The sequence below is a fragment of the Sinocyclocheilus grahami genome, unplaced genomic scaffold, assembly GCF_001515645.1.
Source record: "Sinocyclocheilus grahami isolate Dianchi unplaced genomic scaffold, SAMN03320097.WGS_v1.1 scaffold179.1, whole genome shotgun sequence".
NCBI classification, from domain to species: domain Eukaryota; kingdom Metazoa; phylum Chordata; class Actinopteri; order Cypriniformes; family Cyprinidae; genus Sinocyclocheilus; species Sinocyclocheilus grahami.
In genome coordinates this window covers 611410-621280 of record NW_015505358.1, presented here as the reverse complement: position 1 = coordinate 621280, position 9871 = coordinate 611410, and the positions used below count along the sequence as shown (strand labels likewise).

Sequence of the window (9871 nt, the reverse complement as noted above, 5' to 3'; positions counted from 1 at the left end):
ACATTATTTTCCACATACTGTACATTATTGTTTCACCTCTATGCCCCGCCTTTCTGAAACAAGTAGATTTTTACAAAGCTCATCGGTCTGAAAAGCGAGGTGTGCTGTGATTGGCCAGCTATCCACTGTGTTGTGATTGGCCGAATACCTCAAGCGTGTGACGGAAATGTTACGCCCCTCACCATACTGTGATGATGCCCTGTCCGGCCGGAGCGATGATTCAAAAACATTAAAACCCATTACAAGCAAGGCATTTATTGCATCCAGTGGGGACATAATTACTGATTATAATGACTTATACTGTCTTTTTACGCATTGCATTGCATCGGGCCGGGATAGAGTGAGCTGAGGCGGTGGGGTCGAGAACGGCATGCCCCGCGGATGCGACGAATGAGCGGCACCCACATGTGACGACCCTGGGCTGGACTCCGCTTCGTCCACGGTGAAAGTTGATGTATTCCCTCAGCGACCAGCACGGATCAGCTCTAGGCATGACGAAGCAGATATCGTCCTCTTTTGGAAGACCAAACAAAGTAGTTTCGCTTTCACAACGAAGCACACAGCGTCTTCACGACATGGCTGCAGCATCAACAAAACTAGGGAGAATAAAAGTTACACCTTCTTTCTTTGCGTGAACATTTGGGCGGAGTTATGCAATTCTTCCCACAAAGTGATGTAGACATGTGGGGGCGTGTTAGAACGAGCCATTTTAGGTAGGCGTGGCTGACTCTTAACTTTTATAAAGAATATCTCTTTGGATTTGAGACTTTAGTCTTTGCAACTTTACAGATCTTCTTTATGCACCAAGAGCTTGTAACACTCCAAAGAGAAAGGAAAAATTGAAATTGCATCATATGACCCCTTTCATTTAAATGTGTTCAGAACACTTAAAATACTGACCTTCAGTGAACTGCAGTACTTTTTCCGAAAAATCCTCCTTTTTGTAAATTATTTCTTTTTTGGTGATTGATGAACTTTTCAGGACTCCCTGCCGTTGCTACTTGAATCGCACGACTCAAGCGAACCAGCTGAATAGCAGCAGTGCCGAATCCACTCGCTCCAGCATGAATCAATACAGTCTCATTCGGCTTCACTTTGGCTATAAAAGACAGCAGCATATAGAAATATAATGGTCTTAAAATGCATTTGAACACTTAAAGGAATAGGTCACCCAAAAATGAAAGTTTGTTGAAAATGTAGATGTAGATGAGTTTTTTAATCAGAACAGATTTGGAGAAATTAAGCATTACATCGCTTGCTCACCAATGAAAGTGAATGGGTGCCATCACAATGAGAGTTCAAACAGAAAAATTAAAAAAACATCACAAGTAACACAAACAACTCCAGTCCATCAATTAACATCTTCTGAAGCGAAAAGCTGTGTTTGTAAGAAACAAATCCATCATTAAGATGGATTAAACTTTAAACCATTGCCTCTGTCCAAAATACAAGTCTATAATCCATAATATTGCTTCCTCCAGTGAAAAAGTCCATCCCCTGTTGTTCTCACACATTAAAATCCACCAGCATTTGTTTTGGACTGTTTTCACTTGTAAACGGTGCTTAGTCTTTGCATATTTTGCCTGATTCAGACGAGATTACTTTTTCAATGGAGAAAGCAATATTATAGATAGAGGACTCATATTTTAGCTGGAAGCAATGGCTTGAAGTCAAAAATGTCTCGATGGATTTGTTTCTTACAAACAAACAGCTTTCACTTCTCAAGACATTAATTGCTGGACTGGAGTGGTGAGTGGATTATTGTGATGTTTTTATCAGCTGTTTGGACTCTCATTCTGATGGCACCCATTCACATTCATTGGCGAGCAAGTGATGTAATGCTACATTTTGTCTACGTCTACATCTTAGATTGCCTGAGGGTGAGTAACTTTAAAGCTCATTTTAATTTTTGGTTAAAAAGTCACATTTAAAGATAATAAAACACTGATGTTATGTTACCTATGAAGTGCAAAAGTTGGTAGGCAGTCAGCCAGGCCTCAGGAAGAGCTGCGGCTTGATAAAGAGTGAACACTGACACTATAATTAAAATAGGCCACTTTCATGTTTATGTGTCAAACATTTAACACTTCCTGCGAGAGAAAACAGCATTGAACTCAAATTAGAGTAATTTTAAATTAACCTCACCTCAACAAAACACTCAAAGTTTTGATGTTGTGAATGTTGTTTACTGGCCGTTGGTCGTTCGCATGTCTAAACTGCAGTGAAACGAAACAATGGAAATAATGCAGTAGTACCTCCCCCAAAAATACCATGGTATTAAAATAAAAATAAAAAATACCATAATTAGCATAGTACAACCACATTCTAAAAAGAACAAAACATTCTGAAAATTCTTAGTTTGAAGAAGATCCTATTAATTTACGGTTTTGTAGTTGTAATACTCCTACAGCAGAGATAACTGCAGTAACTACTGTGATTTTAGTGAAAACTAGTTATATGGAGCATAGGGTTAAATTTACTCAAAAAATACACAAATAATGTCCAGCTTGACATGATCTTCATAATCTGTTGGGATCTCGAAAACAGCTAAATTATAGGGTGAACTAATTGTAAAAACATTATTTAATACCATATAATATTCTATTTAACTATATCCATCCAGACTCCAAATTGCTTGGCTAGAGGATATTATATAATACTGATTTGTAACAATAATAATAATAATTTCATCCCTGTCACTGCAAACGCAGACAAGGAACACACTGGGGGAAAATAAAATACAATAAAATAAATAAAAATACGATAAAACACTTACAAACAACTGACGTGTACAGCTGTAGTACATGCAGAGATTAGAGAATCTTACTCGGAGACACCAAACTACTGAAATGTGAAATTTTGCTAAAAAATATTTTCATAAAAATGGAAATGCAAAGGAGTTGTGAGCTATTAAAAATTCTGAAGAGTTCAACCTTCCATCTTTACTTTGTTATTATAGACACAATAGTGATCATGTGACCAAATTACTTTGAAATTCAAAACCCTAAAAGCTGACCGAAAGAAAGACATTGTTTATATGTTTAAGTGTCATAGCAGCAGATTCTTAATCTACATGCTCATACAACACGACAAACCATACGCAGCAGTTTCAGGTACAGAAAATTGACATTTATTATGTATACACAATGTACATATTTGTGTAAAATAACTTAGCCTTGAAACATTCATTGGGGTCCAAATGTCTGAAGCTTCTGAGACTTTTGGTCTCCGCTGTATGCGTGTATATGAGCAGACACTGTGTTTTTAAAATAAATTGAGCTTGGAACAATCTACATCTGTGTGCTTAACCAAAAACTGGTTGTCTGTTCCATTTATTTGTTTCAAGGGAACATCTCAAAATGTCAAAACAGCTAAGCATTAAGAGACCCAAGTCTTGCCGTTACATGGACGTAAGACTGCTGAACCACAAAGAGGACGTCCATCTTCAGTGGAAACTACACAACATCAGCGCCAAATACAGACTCAACCTCAGGCTGCTGGAGCAGGAGCGCGAGCTAGTGCTAAAAGAGCACAAACGGCTGCTTAATTTAAGGGTTTGCGAACCGCACGCGACCATAAACAAAACAATGAGGGCCATATCAGAGGTCAGGATGACAAACGATGCACACGAGACACGATTTTCAAAATCCGCTCCAGCTTTCAGACCTATATCCTCGGTGAAAGCGTGTAAGGATGACAGAGAACAGAGGTTTGCTAAATCAGCATCATTCTCTGTCAAGCAAGTCGATTCTTCTTCATCTATGATAGTCACAGAGAAATTCAAAGCTTCAGAAAACGCTCAGCTTTCCATTCTACAGCTGAAAGACCTGGCGTTGATCGACAGCATCTCTCAGAAAGAGCTGATGTATCAGGAAGAGTATTATCGACGGTATAAAGAAAGACTGAAACAACTGCAGAGAGAAAAACTACAACAGAAAATAAGGTGCTTTCTCAACTCTATAGAGCATTTGACAATGTATGTATGAACATTTGTGTGCTTTTAAGAGAATTTTGAACTGATGAATCATGCTAAATAGTTGTTTGTTTCCTCAGTTCTCTTAAGTTACGTGTGATTCAGCTCTGAATGTAAAGCTCTGTGCATCTCTCAGGTCATATGAGCCCAATGGTAGAGCTGTCTGGTTTTAACTGCACTGTTACAGGACATTATTTACATTAAGGCGTTTATTTTGTCACATTCGTTAAGCGATGCTTCCCATCCTCCTCATGGTCAGGAGAGCTGTATGAGCTGGAGACTCCAGGAGCAACGACTGGTGTTTCTTCCACTGTGGAGATTCTGAAAGTGTTTTATCTACAAGAATAAATGCAAATAAACCCAAATTAACTTGATACCAATTATTTTTCAAATCTTTAAATAAAGATAAATCAAGTGCCTGCTTTGATTACACTGTTGCCCTCATTCCCAAATGAACATCAGTAAGAACACATACATTAAATGACAATAACCAGGATTTTATGATCTTAATTAAATTTTTTCCTACATTTTTTAATAGTTACTGCATAATTTAACTGAAATACAGCCGATAAAGATGCTATGTAATCTCACACGTCATTCTAGTCCATATAAGAATAATATCCATTCAATATTGTTTACCACTTAATGGGTGATTTTACTGAAAATAATTTCATATTTAAGGGATAATTCACTCAAAAATGGAAATTCTGTCATCATTTACTCACCCTCACGACATTCCGAACCCAATTATTCTAAATTAAGAAATTTAAGGGGTCATATGATGTTGCTAAAAATTATTTTGTGTATTTGGTGTAATGAAATGTGTTATGCAGTTTAAGGTTCAAAAAACACATTATTTTCCACATACTGTACATTATTGTTTCTCCTCTATGCCCCGCCTTTCTGAAACACGTCGATTTTTACAAAGTTCTGAAAAGCAAGGTGTGCTGTGACTGCCTAGCTATCCAGTGCTTTGTGATTGGCCGAATACCTCAAGCGTGTGACGGAAATGTTACGCCCCTTACCATATTGTGATGCTGTGTCCCGGCCGGAGTGACGAGACAAAACCAATAAAACCCATTACAAACTAGGCATTTGTTGCATCCAGTGGGGACATAATTACTGATTATAATGACTTATACTGTCTTTTTACGCGTTGCGTTGCATAGCGCCGCGTAAACATAAAACCATGTCTGCATTTGTGATTGGAGAAACGACAAACAACAAGCGCTACTCTACACTGCTCAAAACTCGCGTTTGAATCATCAGTGGCAAATCCTTTAAATATGAAAACGTACTTACAGACTGTGAGTCAGCATTATTTGTCAGCATCATAGACTGTGGTCAGCATGCACGCCGAGGGGAAAACAGGGGAACTGAATTCACCGTAACACCGGCATTGTAGTCTACTCTCCTAGGAAACAGTCCTCGTCCTACGTAAAATGCGCTGCACACATCTGAATATTTGGGTTGAACTGTTCTGGAACAGTGTTGTAAATACAACTTAACCACTGATTTCTAGTTGTGTCTTCTTTTGGAAGACCAAACAAAGTAGTTTCACTTTCACAACGAAACACACAGTGCCTTCACGACATGGCAATACTACAGCGAGAATAAAAGTTACGCCTTCTTTCTTTGCGTGAACATTTTGGGCGGCGTTATGTAAATCTTCCCACACAGTGATGTAGACATGTGGGGGCGTGTTTAAACGAGGTGTTTTAGGAGGGTGTGGACGAGTCTTAACTTTTATAAAGAATATATCTTTGGATTTGGGACTTTAGTCTTTGCAACTTTAGGGATCTTATCTATTCACAAACAGCTTGTAACACTCCAAAGAGAAAAACTTGAAATCGCATCATATGACCCCTTTAAGATATTTTTAACAAAACCTGAGAAAAAAGTCCAGGTACCCAAAACGTAGAAGATCCAAAAAGGTCATAAAATGAAAACACAGGAAGCATGGCAAAACACATTATATAAAGCGATTGAATCTCTTCACAACACTTGGATTAAAACCCTTGATTCAAATGGATTCCTTTTATGATGTCTTTCTGACCTTTATATAAAGGAATAGAAAACTCTTTACGTCCTTTTTTTTGGAGGGACAGAACCTCTCAGATTTCATAAAAAATATCTTAAAGGCACAATATGTAATTTTCACAGCTGGAGGGCGCGCATTCAAAATAAACAAAGAAGCAAAGGCATAGTTTGATGACGCCGTGACTGAGTGTGGAATCATGGGAGTTGTGGCCTTCATCCCCACAGCCGAAGCAATCCGACGGGACTCGGGCAGAAATCATGTTCATAGATGAGCTAATGATTTATTAACGTAGTAGAATGAAGCAGGGTGAGGCTGGTAGCTGTCGAGGCGAAACGAGGCGCTGAACGAGCGTGACACACGGCTCGAAAGCAGCTGAGCTTTTATTATGCCACAGTCGACCGCTTCCGCTGCTTCCGGTCGTGCGTATGTGGGGAAAAAAAAACAGTGCTGTTTTATCATACTTGATACATGTGAAAGTTCTGTTATAATGCTACTCTGTGCGGTCGTCGCCGGTCTATTAAAACGCACAACATATTAAAGCGTCTTTGGTGTTTCCATGTTTTCTACAAAACTAAAGCTGAAATCGAGGGGTTATGACGTCATTGGCAGGCGAACACAATGACACATTGACACGGTCCATGTCACTAGTTAAAATTGCTTATTTCTCTGGATTTAAACACTCTTCGAAACATGTGGGATAATGTAAGAACACAAGTCAGCAAAATATAGAACACTGTTCTAGTGGTTTTTGAATATCTAGTGGTAGTATAAAAAAATCTTACATATTGTGCCTTTAATTCGTGTTTCGTAGATTAACCAAAGTTAGAAGGTTTGGAACGACATGAGGATGAGTAAATGATGACAGAGCTTTAATTTTTAGGTGAACTGTGGCTTTAATTTATACATATTAATTTGTTCTGTTATATCTGCATCTATTTTACCCAATCGACTTACTTTGCATTCAAGCTATACATTTTCTGTCAGGTCTTGCACTTGAACTTATGACCTTGCTGTTGCAAGCTCTATGCTCTACTGTTTGAGATACAGGAATGTTCTTTTTCAAATGAGAAATAGTAAGCGAGGGGTGGAGCTTATCCAGGATCAGTTCAACTGTGATGTGCCGTACCTTCACACTCGATGCTAACCCGGGTTGGCAGACATTGTGTGAGATCGCCGTACTCCAGTGTGCACAGAACAGCTTTGGGAGTCTCGCCCTGTGCTGTACACATGAGCACAAGAATATTGCACAACTGATTGCTCTCCATAACCTCCACCGAACCAACGAGCTCCTGTGGCAAAGACAAGAAAGACTTCTATTCAGCAAAGATGCATTAAATTGATCAAAAGACATCGCTGAATATTTCTCTTTCAAATAAATTGTTCTTTTGAACTTTCTACTTATCAAAGAATCCTAAAAATATATCTATCTTGGTTTCCACAAAAATAGGAAGCAGCACAACTGTTTTCAACATGGATAATAACAAGAAATGGTTCTTGAGCAGCAATTGAGCATATTAGAATGATTTCTGAAGGATCATGTGACACTGAAGACTGAAGCAATGATGTCTTGCATCGCAGGAATAAATTATATTTTAAAATATATTCAAATAGAAAAGTTATTTTAAATTGTAATATTATTTCACAACATTACTGTTTTTACTGTATTTTAGATCAAATAAATGCAGCCTAGTATTTACAGTGAATGCAGGAAGCCGGAATACCTTGAGGAGGTAGACCTGCTGTCTGCGACCAGCTAAAGCGTTGAGTTTCTGGCTGAGGGTTTGCAGGAAGCCTTTGAGGTCTTTCTGCAGGATCTGTTTGGCAATACTCTCGAGTGGGAATGACGGGGGGATGTTATGACGAGAGATCTGCACGGTGCGCGTCAGGTCCAGCTCCATGTTATACGTCTCCAAATACACACCCTCAAAGGCCGTGTGAAAAGACACACACACGCTTTTCCCTTCCTTACACTCCACCAAATCATAGCCACCTGAGAAAGACAGCACAATCAATCAGGCCTAAAACAGAGGCAATGACCTGGCCGTGAACTTAATATGATTTAGTTGGTACAAAATTACCAATTAAGTGATGAGCACGCTGAAGGTCTTTCAACTGCATTCTCCAAGCTGTTAACAAAGACTTCTGTAGTTCAATGAAGCCGCCTGCAGCATCAGCATCATCCAAAGGAAGATCTTTGCTGATTTTATCTTTCAGGATCTGCCGTGCAACGTGAATAAGCAGATAATAAAGCTCATACACATTTAGAGTAAGAATTATGAATAGTAGTGCTACTCTGCACCTATATAAAGACACTGGATTTTTACATTATCGTGTCAATGAGAAAATTAGATGTTATATAAATGTCTCTTTACCTTGACAGCGTCTGCCTGATGTTTGAGTTGATCTCTTTGGGCACGGAGGGCCACGGCTCTGACCTTGAGCATCTCTAATCTCTGAGACTCATGCTGGTCCTGCTGTCCCATACCTCTCCTCTCTAAAGCCATCAGGTGACCCAGAACACCTGACATATCATATAACATAAGCATGCTTAAAAAAACAAAAAAAAACAGAGTATGTGAAAATACACTTACACTACCAAACATTTGGACACAGCTACACATTCTTTATTAGGAATCATTTTCACATAGTGGAATCATTGTAATCAAAATTTTAATAATAATAATAATAATAATAGCTTGTTATTGTGACTAACCTTAGATTTCATATTTTAATAAAGGAAAGGAATAGTTCACCCAAAAATGCAATGAATAGGTGCCGTCATAATGCATTATTATGGATTACAGTATTTTGGTGCAATGATTTAAAGTTAAAAACATCCTGATGATGGATTTGTTTTTTTACAAACAAGCAGCTTTTCACTTCACTAGATGTTAACTGATGGACTGGAGTGGTGCGGATTATTGTGATGTTTTTAATCAGCTGTTTGGACTCTCATTCTGACGGCACCCATTCACTGCAGAGCATCCACTGGTGATAAAGTGATGCAATGCTACATTTCTCAAAATCTGTTCTGATGAAGAATCAAACTCATCTACATTTTGGACGGCCTGAGGGCGAGTACATTTTAAACAATTTTCTTTTTGGTGAACTATTCCTTTAAATTAATAGTACAATGGTATACTTTTTTAAGTCATTGATGTCTGAATAAAGAATATATCCATTTATTAATTAATTGTTTTTTAATTGGATAAACTGACTGAATTTAATGTAAAACAAGTGATATAGTTTGATTGTATACTGTAGTGCTACTCAGTTATTATTTCGGTATTGCAAATTAACGTTGTGTGCACTTTAATTTATGTCGTTTGTTGTTGAGTTAAATTTTCTCTTGTAATGTCCAACTATATGTTCTGTCGGTGTTATTTTGTTAAAAAATAGTAAAGATACTGAGGGAAACGTTAAGCATTGTAAGGAGCCATGTAAATTAATGACAATAAATTGAGTTGTATGTCTACAAAATGAATTCCATGCATGTAGACAAACCCGTCAAAACAAAGTTTCAGACACCTAGAAAATCGTAGAACAGAAGTATAAATTTAGTCAGGTGTGTCTAAATAGAATACGTATAAAAGTTTCCAAACGCTCTGACATGTTTGACACGTTTAGTTGGTAACAGACTGTCGTGTGTTTACCTTGCTCCACAGTTTCCACCTGGCCGTCCATAACTTTATTCCTGACGCGTGAATTTTAAAATTTTGCTAATTTATTTCTTTGTAAATAGAACGTTTCGAAAATCGAAATCTGGCGCGCTATTAGTGTCCTGCGACCTCGGAAGCTAAAACCCAAACAGCGCTGTAGCGCATCATCACTGCGCGCTGTTTGCGCAGCCGCGTAAT

The 9871-nt window shown here is 38.2% G+C and overlaps 2 protein-coding genes across 2 annotated transcripts; one reads left to right on the top strand and one right to left on the bottom strand.

Annotated features, from left to right (window-relative positions):
* Positions 1-3115: 3115 nt before the first annotated feature.
* Positions 3116-4004, top strand: LOC107594071 (uncharacterized). Its single transcript, XM_016284015.1, has one exon. The coding sequence runs from the start codon at positions 3360-3362 to the stop codon at positions 3984-3986; it is 627 nt and encodes a 208-aa protein (XP_016139501.1). The 5' UTR covers positions 3116-3359; the 3' UTR covers positions 3987-4004.
* A 179-nt stretch (positions 4005-4183) lies between these two features.
* Positions 4184-9841, bottom strand: cenpo (centromere protein O). Its single transcript, XM_016284014.1, has 6 exons — positions 9668-9841; positions 8387-8535; positions 8093-8231; positions 7736-8004; positions 7141-7303; positions 4184-4309 (listed from the first exon to the last, which is right to left on the bottom strand). The coding sequence occupies exons 1-6, from the start codon at positions 9696-9698 to the stop codon at positions 4200-4202; spliced, it is 861 nt and encodes a 286-aa protein (XP_016139500.1). The 5' UTR covers positions 9699-9841; the 3' UTR covers positions 4184-4199.
* Between the last annotated feature and the right edge of the window lie 30 nt (positions 9842-9871).